This window comes from Narcine bancroftii, chromosome 3 (assembly GCF_036971445.1).
Source record: "Narcine bancroftii isolate sNarBan1 chromosome 3, sNarBan1.hap1, whole genome shotgun sequence".
NCBI lineage: Eukaryota > Metazoa > Chordata > Chondrichthyes > Torpediniformes > Narcinidae > Narcine > Narcine bancroftii.
The window spans coordinates 105483962-105507243 of NC_091471.1; the positions used below are offsets into that span (position 1 = coordinate 105483962).

The 23282-nt window shown below is 39.3% G+C and overlaps 1 protein-coding gene across 5 annotated transcripts in view; it reads right to left on the bottom strand.

Annotated features, from left to right (window-relative positions):
• Positions 1-23282, bottom strand: part of LOC138757450 (gamma-aminobutyric acid receptor subunit beta-1-like) — a 136907-nt gene that overhangs the window by 38927 nt on the left and 74698 nt on the right. For 4 of the 5 annotated variants that reach the window (XM_069924740.1, XM_069924739.1, XM_069924738.1 and 1 more), the window contains exons 4-6: positions 13703-13840; positions 11003-11155; positions 7161-7408 (exon numbers count right to left, since the gene is read on the bottom strand). In XM_069924740.1, coding sequence (XP_069780841.1) covers positions 7161-7408; positions 11003-11155; positions 13703-13840 — 539 coding nt within the window. Of the gene's footprint in view, positions 1-5636; positions 5722-7160; positions 7409-11002; positions 11156-13702; positions 13841-23282 lie in introns of all 5 variants that reach the window. The other variant, XM_069924742.1, reaches the window with a different exon arrangement.

Genomic DNA, 23282 nt, shown 5'->3' on the forward strand with positions numbered 1-23282 from the left:
AATACTGGATTAAATCAGCAGGAATGAATAATGAGGGCAAAAGCCACAAAACCGACCCCATTTATGCTTGAAAGATTTAAATCTGATTGATATTTGGAGGCAGCTCAATTCCACAGAGAGAGAGACTACTTCTTCTACTCAAGGGTACATGATTCACATGCAAGGATTGATTTATTTTTAATGTCTGCACAATTAAAAAGCGGAGTGGTAAAAACGGAATACTTGGCGAGGCTACTGTCAGACCAATCACCATTAACCTTATCTATTGTGATAGTGGAAAAACAAGAAAATGTGTACAGATGGCATCTTAGTGCCACATTGTTCATAAGGACAGATCTCTGTGAATTTATTAGGAGACAGACGGAACTATTTTGTGAGACAAATCTCCATTTGACTGATAACAGCTTTTTGATATGGGATATGCTTAAAGCTTATCCGAGAGGCAAATGATTTCTTAAACAAAAATTTTTAAAAGAGAATATAATATAGAATTGGATAGTTTGGAGAAAGAGATAATGGAACTGGAGAAAGAATATCAGAAGATGAGTTTACAAGAAAAATATAGACTCCTAGAGAATAAAAAAATTGGGATATAACACATTACAAATGAATAAAACGAAAATAAAATTAAAAACCAAGCCAAAATATTGTGAATTAGGAGAACAAGCACATAATTTTTTTGTCTTGGTAAGTGAAGTCAGAGAAGTTGTTGAAGATGATAAATGCAATTAAAACAGAAGCTGACATCCTAACATATAATCAAAAAGATATTAATGATATTTTTAGACAATATTTCACAAAACTATATAAATCATAATTATTAGGAGATGATAATGAGATGGAGAAGTTTCTAGTGAACGTTGAGTTTCCAAAAGTAGAGGTGTGAGAACAAATGGCCCCTTTCACAAGAGGAGAAATTGAGAAGGATCTGTTGATGCCTTTTATAATGGATGTGCAGTGAAGACTCAGACTCTCCTGGGACTCTTTTTCAATAACTATTATTTGTGTTGCTGCAAAAAAAACAAGGGCCTATTAAAAACCTCATCATATAGACCTATCTCGCTTTTGAATGCTGATTATAAGATATTGGTGAAGGCATTAGCTAATAGACTGGGACAATATTTACCTAAATTGAAACATACACATAAGGTGGGATTTGTTAAAGGAAGAGACTCTTCAAATAGTCTGGCTAGGCTAAATCAAAACTGAATTCCAGTATAACAGTCTCTTTTGATGCGGAAAAGGCATTCAACCACTTAGAATGGTCATTTTTATTTAAAACGTTGGAGAAATTTGGAATAGGTAGAACATTCATAAATTGGATAAAAACTCTATCATAAACCACAAACCAACATTATAACTAATAGTCAAATGTCAGTGTTTTCCCTCTGAGTAGATCAAGTAAAAAGGGGTGTCCCCAGCACTTTTCATCTTTGCAATTGAACTGATGGTGGAGATTTTAAGGAGGGATCTGGATTCTAAAGGCGGACAAGAAGAACATAAAATCAGCCTATTTGCTGATGAGGTGCGACTACATTTATCTGACCCAGATGAGTCTCTGTAGAAATTACAAACAGCACTCGAAAAATATGGAAGTTTTGGGTTATGAAATTAATATAGATAAAAGTGATATAATGCCATTGATGAATTTTGATTATGAAAGATATCAAAAAGGAAGTTGATTTAAATGGAAAGTAGATGGAATTAAATACTTAGGAATAATGACTGAGAATAATATACAGAGTTTGTACAAATAAATTTATTCTCCCCTGTAAGGGAAAATAGAGAATGATTTGCAAAAATGGAAAGATTTTCCAATTACTTTGATGGGAAGGGTTAACTGTGTCAAAATGAAAGTAATGCCAATATTACAATATCTTCTCCGATCGCTGCCTACGTCTTTGCCGAAAAATTTCTTTAAATTATTAAATAATTGTATTAGGAAATTACTATGGAACAATAAAGTGCCGACAATATCACTGGAAAAAAATTAACGTGGGATTATAAGATAGGAGGATCTAGGCTACCGGATTTTGGAAAGTATTATTTGATAGCACAAGCTAGATTTCTTTCATCTTTCTTTGAGGAAGGCAGCACACCCCCCCTTGGATTCAAATGGGATTATACTCCATGGATGAGGGGGCAGTGAAGGATTTTATTTATGTGAAGTGTTAAGTCAATAATAAAATAATCCTATATTAAAACATATCATTGGAGTATGGAAAGATATCAATGAGCATTGGGGAAAAAGCAAAGATATCATTAAGACCACCATTAGGTAAGAATGTGTTGCTGCCTGTGAATATAGGTAACAGAATATTAAACTCCTGGTATGACAAAGGAATAAGATACATTGAAGACTGCTATGCAGAGGGGACTCATGACTTTTGATTAACTAAAACAGAAATATGGAGTCGCCAATGGAACTTTCTTCTTTTTCCTCCAGCTAAGATCACTCCTGAGAGAAAAATGGGGGCCAATGTTGGTCCCATCTGAAATTAGTGAAATGGAGTGAATGGTCTGGCTGGGGAATACATCAAAATTCATAACAAAAATGTACTATGCCCTCCAGAGTGAAAGTGCAAAACCAGATTCACAGAGACAGAGAAAGAGATGGGAATCAGATTTAGGTGTTGTAATTTCAGAAAGATGTTAGTCTGTTTGGACATCAATTATAAACGCAAGATACGGATTGGTTCAGTATAACTTCCTACACCAATTATATCTTATGCCACAGAAGCTACAAAGGTCAAAATCTGAAATATCGGAGATGTGTTTTAGATATGGGATTGAAAAAGGAATGGTTTTGCATGCTACGTTGACATGTGGGATAGTGAGGCCATTTTGGCAGGATATTGCAGCAATATTAACAAGGATAACAGGGATGGCCTGCGCAGACGACTCGGAGCTTTATCTTTTGGGTAATTTTATTGAAATATGTAATAAATTAACTAATTTGCAAATTTATTTTGTCAAAGTAGCTTTATCAGTAGCTAAGAAGTATATTGCAATTATTTAGAAGTCCGACTCTCCATTACTCAATAGCACGATAGAGTGCAGAGATGAATATGGAGCAAATGACATACAATATGATATATTTGTCAAGGTATGGCAGCCATACTTGGACCATATAGGGGCCCAATTATAATAATGATAACAAACAGATGTTGTTACAATATAATCAGATATGACTTCCCAAAATAGGTTTTTATAGATATTTTTATGGATAATATGAGCGTGAGCTCTGACAGTGTGTGGTTTTATAGTTTGTAGGAAGGGGGCGAGGTTTTTCTTTTTTTTGTGTGGAAAAAGTTTAATATATTGCAAAATTGAAGATTTTACTATGTATATTTATGAAAAATAAAATACTTAAAAAATTACCTACACAGAAAAGAAAATCTCCTTTCTCGTTAATGTCGATGCTTGATCTGGGATAGAAAAAAATGACGGCAGGGGTTTTGTGATCATGATTGCTCATTTAATTTCTTTCTCTGAAAAATAGCCTTGTCTCATTTTACTGAACTTTCTTCTTCGGCAATCTTCATCTGTATATATTTTTTCAATTCCTTACTCATATGCCTTCTGTCCTTATTTTCCTTTTATCTCAGTAGGTCCATAATATGCTTGCTATTTAATCTAACATCTCTTTGGTTTTCAAGCACTCATTATTTTCCTTCTGTTTTCACTCACCCATTCCCAGTCTTTGTTTCCTGAACCTGTAAATCTTATCTCAACTCAGCCAAGAATATTAAGACACACAGCAGTTACTGCTCCAGCACGGAGTCACTCAAGTACTTAACTGCAGATTTTTATTGCAGTAATAAAAGATTGAAAACTGACAAAATCAACACCAAAGTTCTAACCTTCAGTAAAGATTCAATCCTGCATATGGGCTATTAAGGTCATTCAAAGGACAATAATTCATAGTAATAGGGCATGGTTGAAGCATGAGGTCTCGAAAAAATTAAAATATTCAGAATTTCTGTTGTAACTTTCCTATACCTTCCAGACATCCAAACTTCTTACAATTGATGAAATCAATATGAATTCAACATTGCATTACAGCAGCTAATTTCAGCACAGGAAATTCCCATGATAATGATTACAGCAGTGGTTCTCAACCTTTTTCTTTCCACTCACATACCACTTTAAGTGATCCCTATGCCATCGGTGCTCTGTGATTAGTAAGGGATTGCTTAAGGTGGTATGTGAGTGGGAAGGGAAGGTTGAGAATCACTGCTCTAGACCCAATTGCTACTGAAATATTTTGTTTGAGAAAAAATGTCAATGGCCCTTTTCCTTTGGAGTTATGAAACCATGCACATAATGAGTCTATTAGGTGCAATTAAAACAGTGGTTTTCAACCTTTTTCTTTCCACCAACATACCATCTTAAGCAATCCCTTACTAATCACAGAGCACCAATGGCATAGGGATTACTTAAAGTGGTATGTGAGTGGAAAGAAAAAGGTTGAAAGCCACTGGATTATAGAATCTGTGTGAGTGATAACTATTGACCAAAATGTTTGGGATAATTCTGCTGACCTTTTGTTAACCTAGTAGTTAACATGGGTCTCATCCATATAGATGGGTTCCTGTAATAAAGTTCTATTCTACATGAAGCCTGATAGATTTAGCCTTGCATGCCAAAATATGCACAAAGACCCTTTCCCAGATTTTTTTTGTTAGGGGAATCATCTTATAAAGGGTATCACTCAAAACCAACACCTTAAGTGGAAATTTTGGGGCCGCCCTTTACAGAGACATCATATACAACAGCATACGCAGTCACCAGAGATTTATCGAGCTACTACATTAATTAAATGCCCCAACTAATGAAACCCAACAAACCATACACCTTCTTAACCACCCGCTCAACTTGCGTGACAATCTTGAAGGATCTATAGATCTGGACCCCAAGATTTATTTTTTCCTCCACATAGCCTTTAACCATCTACTCAAGATTCAAGTTTGTCCTTCTAAGGTGCATCACTTCACACTTATCTGGATTGAACTCTGCATCCTGTCTATATCTTATGACAACCTTCTATGCTATCAACAACACCACCAACCTAAGCAAGCTTACTGACCCATCTTTCTATTTCTTCATCCAAGTCGTTTTAAGAGTTACATCTGAGCATAAGGAGTGGGAATTATTACTTTTTGGAGGGTGTAACAAGAAATACAACAGAGTTGAGACTGCAATGGAGGCTTCATGGAAGGTTGGGCATGAGATTGACCAGGGTCTGGGTTTGGTGGCCTGATAGACATTCCCAATGAGGTGTATTGCTCCAATGATAGGTGTTCCTGCCCTTTGTCAGAAGGAGCCATTTTTTGCATTAATGGTGATAGAGTAATATAGAGCCATACAGTGTTGAAACAGGCCATTCCACATAAATGAGTGAAAACCCATCTATATTAATCCTATGCTCCAGCAGTTCTGTGCCTAGGTGATTCAAGTGTTTGTCTGTACATCTCTTAGATAGTGTCAGTGAATTTGCTTCTATCACTGTCTCAGACAGTGTATTTCAGATTCTCATCACTCTCTAGATAAAAAAAGGTCCACCTTGTATTCTCTTTATGATTTTGTACACCCAAACCACATCTACTGCAAGTAAAACGGATCTAATCTGTCACCTTTCATCATAGCTGAACTATTCCATCCTAGACGACATCCTGGTGAATCTGTTCTGAATTCTCTTCTGCACGAGTCAATTCTGACCTTTTTGGGAATAATCAATAAGTGGAGAATATTTTTGTGATAGTATTATAAGTTAGTTTGATTTAACATAGTTATGACTTAAGGATAAAAAAAGAAGTTTGACATGAAGGTTCCAACTTCAGATAAGAATAATTTAATTGATTAATTTACACCTCAACAGCGAGGCATGGGAAAGAAATTTGGTCATGTGATTGAAAGAAAGGAGAAAAGCTTCAGAATTTGGGAAGATGGTCAATTAAATATATATTTTGCAAAGCAAAGTGTGAGGTAATGCAGCTTGGGAATTGTACCGGATGACAGGAATTAAACAGAAGAATATTAAATGGTGTGCAGGAACAAAGATGTTGGAATTTATGTCCTCATATTCTTTAAGGTAGCAGGGCAGATCAAATAAAGACATCATGACACCTGCCCTTTTATCTCAATACACAGAGTTTAAGAGCAGAAGGGATAACAGGGTTGTATGCAACATTATTTAGGCCATAACGTGAGTATTTCAATAACTCAATAATTAAGATGTGATTGCTTTGGAGAGAGTGCAGAGAAGTTTTACAATGATGTTGCTAGGACTGGAAAAGTTTACCAGTGAAGGAAGATTGGTAAAGGTAGGTTTGTTTTCTTTGGATTTAGAACTCACAGTTTAGAGTAGAAGCACAACCCCTTAGCAAAAGAAGAGATAAACGTGAGATTCACCATGGTTTCTGGCTGGTTATCGCCAGGAAGATAATATTTTGCATTCTGATCACACAGTATGTCACATAATAAATAGCTTGTGCTATATGTAGAAAGATTTGTAACAGTTTTCTGTAACTGTTATCTGTACTATTCATTAATAGTGCCACACCCTACAAACACGAAATTAGGAATATCAGTGTTGTGAATTCAGAAACATATTTATACGATAGATGGTTTACTTTGGCCAGAGTTTCTGTTCAGAATAGAAATACCCATCTCTTAATATGAGAGTTGCCTTGAGCTGTGAAGTTGAGATTTATTCTGAGGTAATAAAATGCTTGATGAAAATCTTCAGTGCATTAATCACATGCTGTATTGAATTTTGTCAACTGTAAATGTATGTTTTGGTGATGTGATCAATTTGGAAATCTTTCCATCAAAAGGGATGAGATGGGTCCAGATCCATATGTAATCTTAATCCACATAAGCCTGATCCTTTCTACTTTTATTTGGAGAATTAGTAGGAGATTGTTATTTCTATTCTGAACAGAAAATAACATTTACAGTAGGATTAAGTTACATTGCGCAATTTCCTTTCACATCAACTTGATTTCCCTTCACTTCCCACCCCAGCTGATGGAAGAAGAAAATCACAATTCTTCAGCTTTCAAGATTATAAGAGAGGCAATATATATTGTAAACATACAGTAGAGGTATTTTCGGTCATTTTTCTCACTCACAGAGAAGTTTCATTTTTTTTTTACCTGAGCTTTGTTGTTTCCAAGTCGGCCTTTCACTTGGGTACGAGTGTCTTTCTCAGCTGCTTTCTTCTGAAGCTGTGGCCCTCTTCCAAAGAATATATAGTTAACAAATGCATATTCCAATAAAGCCAGGAATACAAAGACAAAACAACCCATCAAGTAAATATCAATGGCCTTGACGTAGGGGATCTTGGGAAGGGTTTCCCTGAGGTGAGTGCTGATTGTTGTCATGGTAAGTACAGTTGTGATTCCTGTAAAATAATAAGAATCAACATGCAATATTTAAATAGCTATAACATTTTTAAAAAAGAAACTTCAGTTGTATACAACCGTGATAATCTGCGGTGATGTGGTTCCTTAAAGACAAACAAATATTGACGGCTTTACAGAAGTACAATTAAAGGTTCATAACCAGGGGAACATTAGGGATGGTGATAAAAATTTGGTCAATAAGGTATGTTTTAGAAAGGGCCTGATGAAAGATGAGGAAGTGAAGAAGCAAAGGGTCAAGGTGGCAAAAGGCACAAGAAACTCTGGCCAATGGAGAGCTGAAGACAGAAAAGATTTATGGGCTCATGGTCTGATTATGTGGATACAAAGGGGTACACACTCAAGGCTGTGAATCTGAGATAGGAAATCAGGAAATCTAGCGATGATGGGAGAGCAGAGTTTGTGGCAAATTGAAGTAGAGATTTGGATAGAATCAAATTCACAGAGTGTGGAGCATTGGAAGATTATTGTATTTGTCAAGTCTGGGCATGAACGAGGGATTCATAAGCAGGTAATGTGACATTGCAAAGTCAGAGATGGGCCGACTTTGTGATGGAGAAGTCATAAGGTTAAAAACCTGTCAGAGTCTAAAACGATGCCCAATTTGTGAGTAAACCATATCTCCTCTATTCCCCTCACATTTGCAGTAGCCCCCACTGCCCCCAGATCTAACAAAAACAGGATTCCCCTTGTCTTCACCTACCACACCACCAGGCTCTGAATCCAACATATTATCCTCCACAATTTTTGTAATCCAGAATGTTATCCTACCACCAGACACATCTTCCCCTCCCCTCTTCTCCCTACCTTCTATAGGGACTGTTCCCTCCATGTCTCCCTTGCCCACTCATCCTTCCTAATAATCGCACCCATGGCACCTTCCCCGTGACCACAGGAAGTGTCACACTTGCACCCATGCCTCCTTCCTCCCCACCATTCCGGGATCCAAGCAGTCCTTCCAAAAGACACAACTCTTCACTTGAGAATCTGTGCAAGTCATTACAGCCTTCTCCACATCGCTGAGCTCCTTCGCTCTGTCCACATCAATCACAGGGATCTCCTAATGGCCTCCAATTTTCAATTCTGCACACTAACATGTCTTTCTATGGCCTCATGTACTGCCAAATCAAGACCACCCATAAATTGGAGGAGAAACACCAAATTTATAACCATATAACAATTACAGCATGTAAACAGGCCATCTCGGCGCTTCTAGTCCTCCACCGAGCTCTCCAACCACATGGCATTAACATTGACTCCTCTGGTTTCTGCTAGACCACTTCCCATTCTCCCTCTTTTCCCTATGACTCTGTCTCCTTTCCTCTAGCTCTCCATTCCTTCCCTCTCCATTCAGTGTTCCCCCCTCACCCTGTTTGCTGTTGGGCTCTCCCTCCCTTATCCACCTATTACCTCTTGCCTGTGGGCCGCCCCATGCCCCTCCTCCCACCATTTTATTCAGGTGGCTGTCTACAGTTTGCTCATACCTTGATGAAAGTAACTTTGCTAGTTACTGTTTGACCTGATGAATTTCTCCAGCATTGTGTTTTTACCCTGATTTATGTCTCACCTGGTTTCAATCTGAGAGAAAAATGTTTGAGATGGATAGGATCAGTGGCAAGGATGCAAAGCATGTGCCAGCCTCAATTCCCCTCCCCCCCCACCACTCCTTTGCTGGAGGAAGATGTGATTGGCTCAAGATTGGATGATGGACAAGGTATCTGATACATTGCAAAACTGTGCCACCCACAGTTTTGCAGGGATGTGGACGAGAATCTAATCTGCATTACATGAACAGCATTGCACTGTCTGTAAGGAGTTTGAACATTCCACTGTGTCTGCGTGGGTTTCCTCCACATGCTCTGCTTTTCTCTCATTCTCCAAAACTTATGGGGTTTGTAGGTTAATTGGTATATTGGGCAGAACAGCGCATGGACCAGAAGGGCCTGTTACCATGCTGTATGTCTAATTTAAAACTGACATTTAAACAGAAGTGTGACAGTGTCTAGTGTGGCCTCCTTACACTGCCAGTCTCAAGCCTAATCCTCCCAACAAACATCTGAAGTGCACCACCCCACTACCCAATAGATCACTTCCAGGCTCATAAAGTCTTCATTATCTGGAGGTCCAGATCACACTTAAATTTAGATATACAGCATGGTTACTGGCCCTTTTGATCCACAAGCCCATGCCTCCCAAATACACCAATTCACCTACAACCGCCTTATATTTTTTGAAGGGTGTGAGAAATCGAAGCACCTAGGGGCATGCAGACATGAGAAGAAGATACAAACTCCTTAAAGACATGGCTGGATTCAAACCCAGGTCGATGGAGCTGTAATAGTGCTGCACTAACTTTGTGACCCAAGGCTTCCAGTCTAGACTCAGCACTCTTTCTGGCAACAACAGTTAAGATTCACCCATGATCATCTAAAAGGTGGGACATTTCATCTGAATGCATCTTCAGTCAGAGAAGTGGGATATCCAGCTGGAGAGACTCACATTGCAGCTGGTAATGTAATGGTCATGTTACTGGATACTCAACCCAGAAGGCATGATAAATTCTCTCCCTCCTTCCCATCACTGCCTGCTTAAATTGCATCAAATATATTTGCTCTGTTTAAATTGCTCCCACAGCACCATATGTGCTAACTCTACCCATGTGATTAATATCAATTAGAGTTAATTGTATTTAGAATTTGTGTACCAATAAACTCTATCATGACTATTAATACTGGAGCGGAACTCAAGAAGAGATGCAAGTGTCTGTGTGTGAGTAATATAGCATGTGATATTATGAATGAAAGCTTTCAAGCAGCTAATGAGTAACTTTATTATGTGATTCTCTAATCCTTGCTCTCTGGGATAAGCAGCAGGCCTTGCTTCTGATGACTTGTCTGGATCTCTATTCCATACTCACAGAGCCATTACTGAGATTCTTGTTTTACAACCAAACCCAGGTCTAATTTCAAACAATTGTCTGCTGGAGAAATTCAGCAGTTGAGAGCAAAAAAACATGATTGATGATTTGGGTTGGAAAAATTCATTAAGACTGAGAGTGCATAGTGCCAGAATAATAAGGAAAGGTTAGATAGAACATGGACTTCTGGAGGACTGGTGGATCTGGAAGGGGTGAAGGATGATGGACAGGTGGGAAGCCAGAGGTGGTTGATTGGCAAGTGGCAAACAAAGGGAGAGAGAGGCAAGAGAAAAAAATGGGGAAAGATGAAGGAAGAAGGGTCATAATACAATGAATCTGGAGATGGCTCGAGAGGGATGATAAGTAGAATCAAATGTTACCATTACTGGAATCTGATAAGTGGAGTAGGTGACAATGATGATAATAATGGGGGCTATTAGAGGACAGGTACAGGACAGATTGGCCAAAGTGGATCTGAAGGGAGGGGGTGAGGGGAAGAAATTGTGTTGGTGACATGCGGGTAGAAGAGGGGGAGGGGACCAGAAAGGGGAGGGGAATGAGAACGGTGGTTTGTGGAGAAAGGACAGAAATGGTGGAGAAGGTGGAAGGGGAAATGTGTGTGCCTGGAGATCACGGTTATTGACTGTTGGATGAATACCTAGTGCAACTCTTGCAGCAGAAGCATCGTAATTGATCCAGAAGGAGACCCATGACAAAATTGTGATTAAGGTTGAAGGCATGTATGTTTGTAAGATGAAATAGCCGATATTTCTTTTCAATCGAAAGCTCAGTGATAGTCTTGGGTAAGAACCTAAAGGATAAAAACATGCAATTAAACGTAAATGCCAATATTTTCATCATGAATAAATAAATTTTGTTGTGATACAAAACTGCACATTCAATTAGGTAATGGGTGATATACTGAACATCTTTGCCTCATTGATTCAATCTCAGAACCTTGAACACTCAGTCTCATAAAACCTTACAAGTATCACCTATTATTTCAAATTAACCCAACTTCAGTAGTTTTTTTCTGAAGAAAACTATTTATTATAAGAAAAAGCGTTTCTGATACCACCTCTGATTGAATTAGCACTAAGTTATTATGACATTGTATGGGATTCCTAGAACATGGGGGATAATCTTGCTCCTTTGACACCCTGAGTTAGAACATTCCTTAATATTTCCACACTCTGCTCCCCTTCCCAAGACTTAATGTTGGACTGACTACTAAACAGTAAGGCAGCTGAAAATGAAGGCCCTTGCTAAAGGACAATTGGTTTTGAAGGTGGATCGAATCCTGGATAGTTGCTCCAAGTTTCATTCAACCTTGAGCTCAGTTCTGATCTTGTTTCAAATATCCAGGTTGAGGTATGCAAAGAGGAACATAAAATCATTTTTGTTTCATTTTCTCTTTAGCAAAAAAAAGGCTCAAAATTCTTTACAGGTTGAGTTTTTTTAAAATGAGCAAAAATGGTTGTGCTTGTTCCATCAGTCAAAGGCAATCAGTTTTACTAATACCACGATCTGTTTAATTGGAATAAATCAATGCACTTGTTCATGTCAAAAGAGTACCATTAAAATCTGTGATTTCATTCAGTGCACAACTAATTATGCACAGACGCCAAGTACAACCCAGCAGGTCAAGAAGTATCAAAACACTTCATGAGGACTTAGAAAAGTGTGCAGGAGCAGTGGAAGGCTGAGGCAGGGGCACCATATGAAATTGGCCAACCAAGTAGAGGAGGAATAGGATGGCAGAGGAAGAGGAGTTGAAGATGCCAGGAAAAAGGAGAGAGAGAAAATAAAAAGGGCGGCACGGGCAGCACCAGTGACCTGGGTTTGAATCTGGCACTGTCTGTAAGGAGCTTGTACATACTTTCTGTGTCTGCATGGGTTTACTCCCACCATTCTAAACATACAGGGGTTGTAGGTTAATTGGGCGGCACATGCTCTTGGGCCAAAAGGGCCTGTTATCGTGCTAGACGTCTAAATTTTAAAAAATAATTTAAATTAAAAAAAGCAAATAACATCCATTAGGTTGCCTTTTCTCTATGTCGACTGATCTCTCTCTGTAACCCTGAACTTCTGTACTGTGTTTCACTTGCTGTAATATATTCTGGATATCTAACTGAACTATTCACAAAACACGGTTGGTGTAACAGTTAGCGCTACACCTTTACAGCACCAGCGATTGGGACCGGACCAGGGTTCAAATCCCACGCTATCTGTAAGGAGTTTGTATGATCTCCCTGTGCCTGCATGGGTTTTATCCATGGGCTCTGGCTTCCTCCTGCTGTTCAAAACGTACTGGGGGTGTAGGGTGTAAATTTGGCAGTATGGTCTCATGTCCGAAATTGTCTGTTACCATGCTATATGTCTAAATTTTAAAAAATTGAAATATAAATTTTATAATTTGGTGCATGTGATAATAATCTTGAACTTGATCTTGAATTCAAACAGCTGAAGAACAATCACTTGAGCTGGATTTGTCCATTGATATTGAATCCTAAAAGACACCGACTAAAGCATTGGTTTTCGCACAATTTATTTCCACTCACTTTCCATGTTAAGTAATCCCTATGCCATTGGTGCTCTGTGATTAGTAAGAGATTACTTAAAGTGGTATGTGAGTGAAAAGAAAAAGTATGAAAACCATTGTTTTAATCGTACCTAACTGACTCGTTATGTGCACGGTTTCATAAATCCAAAGGAAATGGGCCAATGAGCACTTTTCTCAAGCAAAATATTTCAGTAACAACTGAGTCTAGAGCAGCGGTCCTCAATTTTCCCACTCACATACCACCTTAAGTAATCCCTTACTAATCACAGAGCACCTATGCTATAAGGATTAATTAAAGTGATTTGTGAGTGGGGAAAAAAAAAGGTTTGAAAATCACTGGACTATCCAATTGTAATGGTGACTATTTTAAATCAAGAAAAAAAATCACAAGCAATAAATAATTTCATTAGTTTCAAGATCAACTTAATACTTTCACAAAAATCAATCAGCCAACCTATTTTTGTCATTTTGCTGTAATTATCAGCATATCTTGCAATGGATTCATCCAAGTGAGAATTATGCATTTGTGGCCCACATTAGTTCTAGGAATTTTCTTATAAAACATAATTATTGTTACCTTACATTTAAAACTCAGGTCATTGCCGCTTGGAAGTTTTTGGATAGAAATCAACACAAATCTAAAATTGCTGGAAATCTGATGGAAATGATAAAATTCAACCCCGAAAAATGGACACACATTAAAACCAACTTCTATCTGTGATTTTAGTGATCAAGAACAATCACATGGAGCCAGCAACTTAAATTACAGCAACGACATTTCATCAGATTTCTTACCTGTGGCAAAAACTGCTCTCTTTGAAACCAATTTATGCTCAACAATGGAAAACTGTGGTAGTTCGATCTTCTCCACTCCTGTGACTGCATAGTTACCACCTGTCCATTGGAATTCAATGTCGTCTGTTGTGTACCCATCTGTAAGACAAAAGGGAAGAGAAAAACTACTGGCAAAGAATTAGAAGTCATTGAGAAAATCAGAAAAACTCTTCAAATGCTTTGTCAGTGCTTGGAATAATGAAAGCATCGCTTTCAATTGTTAAAAGTAGCAATGAAATGTGAGCTACCATAGCAACTACTGTTCAGTGGCTGCAGGACTTCTTCTGAAGCACAGAATTACAGTTCATGTCCCAATCCAAAGGGTTGAACACAAAAAAAAGGAGACTGTTACAAACACGAAGCATTGAGAAAAATATGTCATCTTTTGGAATGAAATGATTAACTGAGGTCCTTTCTGCAATTTCAACTGGTTGCGAGAAGTTTTTTGACAATATTTTGAAAAGAAGCTATGAACAGTGCCCCATGAACATACAAATTGGCCAATCAATTCCTTGATCTTGCATTGCCATACCATAAAATCATAGCTTATCTGATTGTAATCTTAATTTCATATTCATGGCAACCACTGATAATTTTTCACTCCTTTGCTTATCAAGATTCTGCCTTAAAAATGTTTAACGTCTCTGATCCCACTGCTCTTGGAAGAAAAGCATACCAAAGATGTATAACTTTCTTGCCTCACGTCTGTTTTAAACTGATAACCTTGGTTGACTTTTATTCCTTTATGAAATTTCTAATACGTATTATCTAGTAATTTCCACTTTGGGTTTGTGGGTGCTTTCTATGTCTGAATTGGTTGCTGTGTTTGCTAGAACAGTAAATATAGGGGGGTGATGCACATATATGTCGTGGCGAATCGGCCCTGCTTGTCACGCATGGTCAGCGGGGCAGCTGTGCCAAAGATGACATTAGGGGACCATCTCTTCTGGTCCAGACTGGAAGGGCACGTGGGCGCTTGCATCATCTTGACACAAGTGCTGGCCCGCAGATTCGTTTAAAAGCTGCAGTGCAGAATTCAAATTAAAGTAATTGTGTTACTCGAGCTCTCAGCCAGTTGTCTCAGTCTCTTTGCTGCCCTCACGCACAACCCACTGCATTGGTGACCCCATCGAGTCTCCACATCCCGAAGACTCGACACAATGGAACCTGCAGCCTTAAGTACAGTCGCGTTGAAGCTGCCAACATTCTGGATGAACAGGCCCCACACTTGGTTTGGCCAGCAGAGGCCCAGTTCCAGATCAAACAGATAACCACCTATTCAACGAGATATTTCTATGTCATCAGCTTGCTCAACCGTGAAGTCACCTTCTGGGTAGATAACCTCATCCAGGTGCCACCAGAGGAATGTAAATATATGGCTCTTAAAAATCTCCTCATTACCACACCCAGCCTCACAGATGCAGTCAGTAGAGACTTGCCTTTCCTTTTCATCTACCTCGATGACATCTTGGTAGCCAGCAGCACACCAGAGGAGAACCTGACATACCTGCACCAGCTGTCCACCTGCCTTGTGCAGTTCAGCCTCATATTAACCCAGAGAAGTGCCAGATCGGACTCGAAGAAATAGACTTTCTGGGCCACAAAATTACCAAAGATGGTGCCACCCCCCACCACCCGACAAAGTGGAAGCCATACGACAGTTCGCCAGGCCGACGACACAAATGGATCTACAAGAGTTCGTGTGCATGATGTGACAAATTATGTTATAGTTTATATTGTATATAGATATGTTTTAAAGGAGATAAATTGTGGCAGGTTTTTTGAGAGTAGGTCACTTTTTAAAACAGATCTCATTTAAAATGCCAGAGCTCTGCTCAAGCCAGACAGTCCAGGCTCTGAGTGCGTTTTCAAAAACTTTGAAGAATGCTTATAAGGACTTCACAAGTAGGTGTTAATTGGACATGCTGTGGAGTAATGGATTATTGTTTTGGAAAGCAATAGATGAAAAGACTCGAAGATTAGGTAGGGGGAGATAGAGAGAGAGAGAGAGAGAGAGAGAGAGAGAGAGAGAGAACTGGGGCTGGAATATGACAAGCTGGCAAGCTTGTGGAAAAACCCCATTTTGAAGATAGGTAATGAGTTCTTAGTTCAGCCTGGTCGGCATGTTCCTCCCTCCCTCAACAACTTAACAACTTATACGGGTGCACCACTGAAAGGACACTTGCTGCATGTATCAGAGTGTGGTAGGGGAGCTGCTTTTCTTGAGAACGGTACAGAAGGTAGTAAATGCTGCTCAGATTATATGCTCCAGGGATTCCATCTACATCTTCAGGTGCCTAGGAAAGGCAGCAAATGTACTCAAATAACCATCATATTCTGTACAGACTTTCATATCCCATCTTCCATCAGGGAGAAGGCTTGAAGGCTTAAGAGTGTGTAATGCATGCACCAACAAGACAGTTACTTCCTGAATCCGTCAGTCTGAATGATTCTTCCTTTTCATTGTAGTTCTATACTCTATATGCAATGTTATAGATAACCCATTGGTCTGTTTTTAGAAGATTTATCATGTACTAGGTATTTTGTGACAAATAAATTGAAACTTAAAAATATGAATTTATTTTGCAACCAAACTCAAATCTTATTCACCAATTTATGCCTCTGTATCTCAGGCCTTGAAGTAATTAAGCAGAAGGTTTAAATTTAAAGAGTACCTCTCAGATTATCAGGCTGTTCCTAAATCCTCAGCCATTAAAGCAGTGGTTCTCATCCTTTTTATCCACTCTCATACCACTTTAATTAATCCCTATGCCGTAGGTGCTCTGCGATTAGTAAGGGGTTGCTTCAGGTGGTATGTGAGTGGGAAGGGAAGGTTGAGAATTACAGCTCTGGACCCAATTGTTACTGAAATATTTTGCTTGAGAAAAATTGTTATTGGCCCATTTCCTTTGGAATTATGAAACTGTGCACATAACAACTCAATTAGGTACAATTAAAACAATGGTTTTCAAACATTTTCTTTGCACCCACTTACCACCTGAAGCAATCCCTTACTAATCACAGAACATCAATGGCATAGGGAATACTTAAAGTGGTATGTGAATGGAAAGAAAAAGGTTGAGAACCATAGCAATAAAGTATGGTGGCAGTGTAGGCTAATGCAGTCATTTGTACACACCATGGGCTGAAGAGCCTGTGTACTGTGCTGAACTTTTCTATGTACCATGTTCTATCTTTCAGAGATTGATTTTGCCTGATCAGCAATGGCTCAAGATGCAGCCTCTATTAACTTTATATGGTGGCTATTTTGTTTTAGTTACGTTACAGCAGATTTGTTTCAATAGCATACTTCATTGTGTGGACGGACTCTTGAAATATAAAAGCAGCAATGAGAAGGGAGTGCCAATTATTCCTGTGTCTGATTCCAAGTTACACAGCATCCTGATTTTTGGATATATTGCTGCTACTTTCATTTCTATAGAATGACATCGCCAAGTTTTCACCCCATCATTACTAAAGCAATAGCATTGGCACAAAGACAATGAAGGGGTGGGAAAAATGGTCGTTAATAGTTAGAACAATTTCAGCCTTGCTATCAACGCCCATATCCATAGAAAATTAATACAAATGTACCCTGTGTCCAACCATCATACAAATCCTCCTTGCAGAAACAAGCATTATATAATAAAACCTATGATATTTCATTATGGATTGATAGAATAAACAAATGCATTAGCAAATTTCTTGTCAAATGGGGTGAGGGGGAATAAAAAATGGAGAATCGGGAAAAGAATGATGAAAATTCTCGTGGTATTTACCACTGGTGGAAATATGGCAACATTTATACCTCCTACTTTTTAGCTTGCTCTGATTTTGTCCTGATCTTACATAAATATTGGAAAATGGAATTAAGGTTTCCTATTCAATTCAGAGTAGCTGTCAAGTTGAGGAGGAAAATTAGAGGCCTGGTCTGAGTTGAAGCCAAAGACAGTACAACTAGATTATCTGAAATGGTCAAGACTGGACCGATGTCAAAAAATGTTTTTTTTTGGAGAATTGGTCATTCGTTTTTTTAAAAACAGTCCAGTACCAACAGCAAATCACTTGTATCAATGTTTAAATATCAATGTTTAAACAACAACAAACAGCAAGGGAAGGCCTTTTATGCATTAAAAGATAGTCTAATTCTTACCAAAATATTGCTGGCCACCGCTGATTCCCGACACATCCCAACCACTGCCACTGATCAACAAGACCTCCCAACTGCAACCGCCGATCCCCAACACATCCCCACCGCTGCTACTGATCCCTGGGATGCTTCTAGGGTTGGTGGAACACTCACTGGTAAGCCAGCGAGCTTCTGTCTCCCTGGTCACTGGAGTTCCTGTTGCATGAGTCCCAATTCCGAATCCTCCCCTAAGCCTACCGCTCATGCATACCGGGTAGTCATGTGTGTGTGTGTGTGTGTGTGTGTGTGTGTGTGTGTGTGTGTGTGTGTGTGTGTGTGTGTGTGTGTGTGTGTGTGTGTGTGTGTGTGTGTGTGCGTGTGTGTGTGCGTGTGTGTGTGCGCGTGTGTGTGTGTAGATTGAGGAGAGGGTTTGGAGTTGTATCCGGAGCTCCAGTGTGCTCCAGTCTTGCCCGGGAGTCCAAGGTCCTGCTCCTACCCAGGAGGCTGCTCTCCTTGATGACACCAGGACAAGGGATTCTTCTGACTGCTTGTGGCTGGGAGACAGTGCGATGGAGTTTGAGAGTGGGAGTTGGGGAGAAACGTCAGTAGGGTAAAGTAAAGAAGAAATGGAGAGAGAGAGGGGGAGGGAGGTACCTGAAACTAGAACAATCATCATGCTAATTTCATGTTGAGTGAATTTTTTTTCCAACCCGAGAGGTCAGTTCAGCTTCGAAAAAAATTTGGATAAATGACGATTTCTGATCGTTTCAGATATCCTAATTTATCCAAATTAAAAAAATATCAGATAAATGAGAATTTCAGAGAATCCAATTTTGGATAATCAGAGTTGCAGTGTATTTTTGAAACATCCGTAGGGGACACTTGGGCTATAAAGCAAATTGATTCCATTAGGAATAATTACAGTTCTTTGTCTTCAGAGTTGATGCTTTCACTCTGTAAGAAGGAAGTTTACATTCGGGAAATGAAGATCTCACTGTCGACACACATGAGAGGCTGCAGATGTTGGAATCTGGAGCAAAAAAAAATCATCTTCTGGAAGACGCAGCATCAGTGGAGAAAAAAGACCAGTCTGGAAGAATTCAGACCGGAAAGATTGGCCATTCTTCTCCTCCAGCAGAGTAGTTATCTTCCCCCTTCGCAAGATCTCATTGTGCATATAAAGCTCGTTGCTTGGTGTGAAATTCCTGAGAAAGCCTAAGGATGTCCCAGCCTGAAAATGAGAATGAGCCAAAGAATGGACTACTTTCCCTGGAATAAAGTGGACCCCTGTGGCTCTGTTCTACTCACATCTATCCCTGTAGGGCCCAAAGAAAACTAAAGTTATTTTCATCAAGTGGTGGATTAACCATTAGGCTGAGTAGGCTGAAGCCTACAGGCCCGGAAGTGGGGGGAGGGGCCCGAGAGCAAAAAAAAATGGTTTAATTGAGTGTACACGCAAATATTTTGGATGATATTTCAGTACTTTTGGATTTTTTTTCATATCTGGAAAATTACAAATATGTTTTCTAAATTAGGCTCCAAACATATAAATATTTAGAAGTAATGCTTTTAGGACTTTGTACTGCAGCCGTGAGATTGTGTTTCCCATGACAACTTTATTACGTAGCGTGATGGCATAATCATGCACGTTTACTGGTTAAAGACATGGAGTGAAGCCTTTTGGAACATGAATGCCAGTATTGTGAAATCTATAAAATATGATGGTAAACAGAAACGTTACTTTAGTTAGTCCATGTTTTACCACTCCCTGACAAATGGCGAGTAAATCAGGAGAAGTTGGCTGTGCTATTCTCCAAACACTGTTAAGGCTTTCTGTTTTAAAACTACGTTCAAGTGAAGATCATGCTTGATTACTCGATGGTAACAGTCAGAATGTGATTACTTGAAAGCACTTCTGGAAAGGATTGTTGCTATAATTGAATTTCTTGCTTATATATGTACTACATTATACATAGTGCAGGTGCCTAACCTTTCATCCAGGATTCAGAACGCTGGCAACCTCCAAATACCAGCATTTATTTTTTGGTAATGAAAATACCCGATTGCCTTGCTCCTAGTCCTCTGCTCATGGCCGTCACCTGCCCTACCCCTGGCCATCCATCAGTTGCTGGTCGATTGCCCCCCTCCCCACCCCTGGTAGTTTGTTGGTCACACTCGCTCTCTGCTGTCCGCCAGAGTGGTTCCATCTGCGTGAGGGATTGTAGGTAAGGAAGATGGCTATTACTCCCTCATTGAGCTAGCTTCAAGTTGCCACCTGTTTCTCTCTCACCGGGTGCTCAGGGCCAGTAAGAGACAGCAGTGATGGGAATGAGGATGGGGATGGGCCAGTTTTATTTTGAAGTTTTGCTTTAAAATTTAAAAAAAAACATGCTAGTGATATTATGGTCTTTATTTATTTAAATTCATTTAACACCCCGCGCCATGTTTTGTATGAGTTTGCAACATCTCATTTGCTTAAAGGGAATGCCATTTTAAAATGATTGGCCACTGCGCACAACTTGTCGACTTTCAACTCTCAAGATCACCCCTAGCCAGCAGATAATGGAGCCAGATTAATTAGTATAATACATTCAACAGAAAAGAGGAAAGATTTAAGTGTGGCAGTGGCACTGAATGCAGAAAAAGCTTTGGATAGATTAGAATACTTTCTGTTTAAAGTAATAGGTAAATTTGAGTTTGGACAATTTTTTATAAATTGGATCAAGGCGTTATATGAAAAACCTAAGGTGAAATTAGTAACTAATGGACAAATCTCTGATCCATTTTATTTGGCGAGACCTAGCAGACAGGGTTGTCCTTTATCCCCAGCTTTGTTTATTTTAGCTATAGAGCCACTGGCTGAAATGATTAGGAGTGACTTAGAAAATAAGGAGTTCAAGGTTGGTCATGAGGAGTACAAAATTAGTTTATTTGTAGATGATGTTTTGATCTATTTGACTGAACCTGAGACTTCCTTACAGAAATTACATTTAAATTTGGAGGAATAGGCAAGATTTCAGGTTATAAAGTAGATTGGGATAAAAGTAAATTTATGCTCCTTACACAAGGAGATTACATTTTTTTGTCAAAGAAATACTCAATTTAAATGGCCAAAGGCAGTGATTAAATATTTAGGGATTTGAATAGATAATAATTTAAAATATACAAATTGAATTATTTGCTATTGCTAAAAAAATTGAAGAAGGTTTGAAAAAATGGATAACTTTGTCAATAACATTAGTAGGTAGGGTAAATTGTATTGATGGATATCTTTGCACGGATACAATAGCTTTTTCAAACTTTACCTATATGGTTACCACAAAAGTTATTTCAAGAACTAAATAATCATATAAGAACATTTCTTTGGAAAGGTAAAATGTCAAGAGTATCTTTAGAAAAACTAACACAAATTTGGAGCCCGTATATGCAAAGTTTAGGGATAAATATGTAAAAGTGTACTTCCACCCTCTTAAGACCTACAATAATCTTCCCTAAAGTCATTTGACATAAAATTGTAAGATTCCAGCATGTGTGAGCCAATTCTTTGTGAAATCCAGATTGATATTACTTTTATTTTTTTATTTATGCTTTTTTAAAAAACTTATATAATTCTTTTATATAACCATATATTTTATCCACTGTTATAATTATATTTATACTGGTTGGAGATAAGAGGGAGGGGAAGGTGGGTAATGGCGGGGGTGGGGGGAGAGTTTAATGTTATGTAATTAATGTAAATTTCAAATTTTATTTAGTATTGAGTCTGTATAAATATAATTATAAATATTAAAAAAAATATTTTAAAAAATCACTCCTCCACTGTTCAATAATCTCACCACCGACTGTAAGCCTGTCGCCACCAAATGTAGGCAGTACAGTGCTGGGGACAGGGCCTTCATCTGGTCGGAGATGCAGTGGCTACTCAATAAAGGATCATTGAAGCCAGCACCAGCCCCTGGAGAGCTCAAGTTGTGTGGTGAAGAATGGGAAGAAAAACAGAATGGTCATTGACTGCAGTCAGACCATTAACAGATTTATGCAGTTGGACCTGTACCCTCTTCCCCGCATATCCGATATGATAAAACAAGTCGCTCAATATTGGGTACTCTCCACCATTAATCAAAAGTCAGCAGACCACCAGCTCCCCATCCACATCGAGGACTGCCAATATAGTGGTTTTGAGGCAGATGGCTGCCTCTATCATTTCCTAAGGGTTCCCTTCAGCATCACCAATGGGGTCTCAGTTTTCCAGAGGAGATGGACCAAATGGTAGACAAGGCCACATTCCCTTATCTGGACAACATCACCTTTTCTGGCCATGACCTTCAGGATCATGATGTCAACATCCAAAAATTCCTCCAAACCACCAAACTCCTTAACCTCACATACAATAAGACTAAATGTGTATTTCACACAACTTGCCTTGCTATCCTTGGCTGCGTCTTGGAGAACATAGTTACTGGCTCTGACCCTGATCGCATGTGCTCAGTTTTGGAACTCCCTCTTCCCCACAGCCTCAAAGCTTCTTCTCCTACTATGCCCAGTGGATGCCCAATTATGTGGACAAGGCCTGGCCCCTCGTTAAATCTACTTCTTTTCTCCTGATGTCAGAGACCTGTGTGGCCTTCAGACACATCAAGGCAGACATTGCTAAGGCCACGAAGCATGCTGTGGATGAATTCACCCTATTCCAGGTGGGGAGCGATGCGTCCGACTTCGCTCTGGCTGCCACATTTAACCAAGTAGGCAGGCCTTTAGCCTTTTTTTCCCGGACCCTTCAGGACCCTGAAATTCGACATTCCTCTGTTGAGAAGGAGGCCTAAACTATTGTCAAGGCGGTACGGCACTGGAGACACTACCTCGCGGGAAAACGATTTACCTTGCTGACTGACCAATATGCAGAGGTAAAATCAAAAACAATAAGATGTTGAGGTGGAGAATTGAACTTTCCACCTACAATTATAATATCTTGTACCAGCCCAGGAAACTCAATGAGTCCCCAGATACTCTATCACATGGAACATGTTCTAGCACACAAATAGACCAATTGCACGCCCTCCACAATGACCTTTACCACTCCAGCATCACCAGGTTCTTCCACTTTATCAAAGCCCACAATCTGCCTCACTCCATTGTGGAGATCAGGAGTATGACCAGAAACTGTCAGGTCTGTGTGGAGTGCAAACCGCACTTCTATCGACCATACAGATAACATCTGATAAAGGCCACCCACTCCTTTGAACGCTTGAGCGTCGATTTCAAAGGACCCCTCCCCTCCTCTGACCGCATTTACTTCCTCAACATCATTGATAAGTACTTGTTTCCCTTTTACCATCCCCTGATTGGACATGACAGTTCCCACCATCATCAAGCCCCTACTCAACCTCTTCATTATGCTTGGGTACCTTTGCG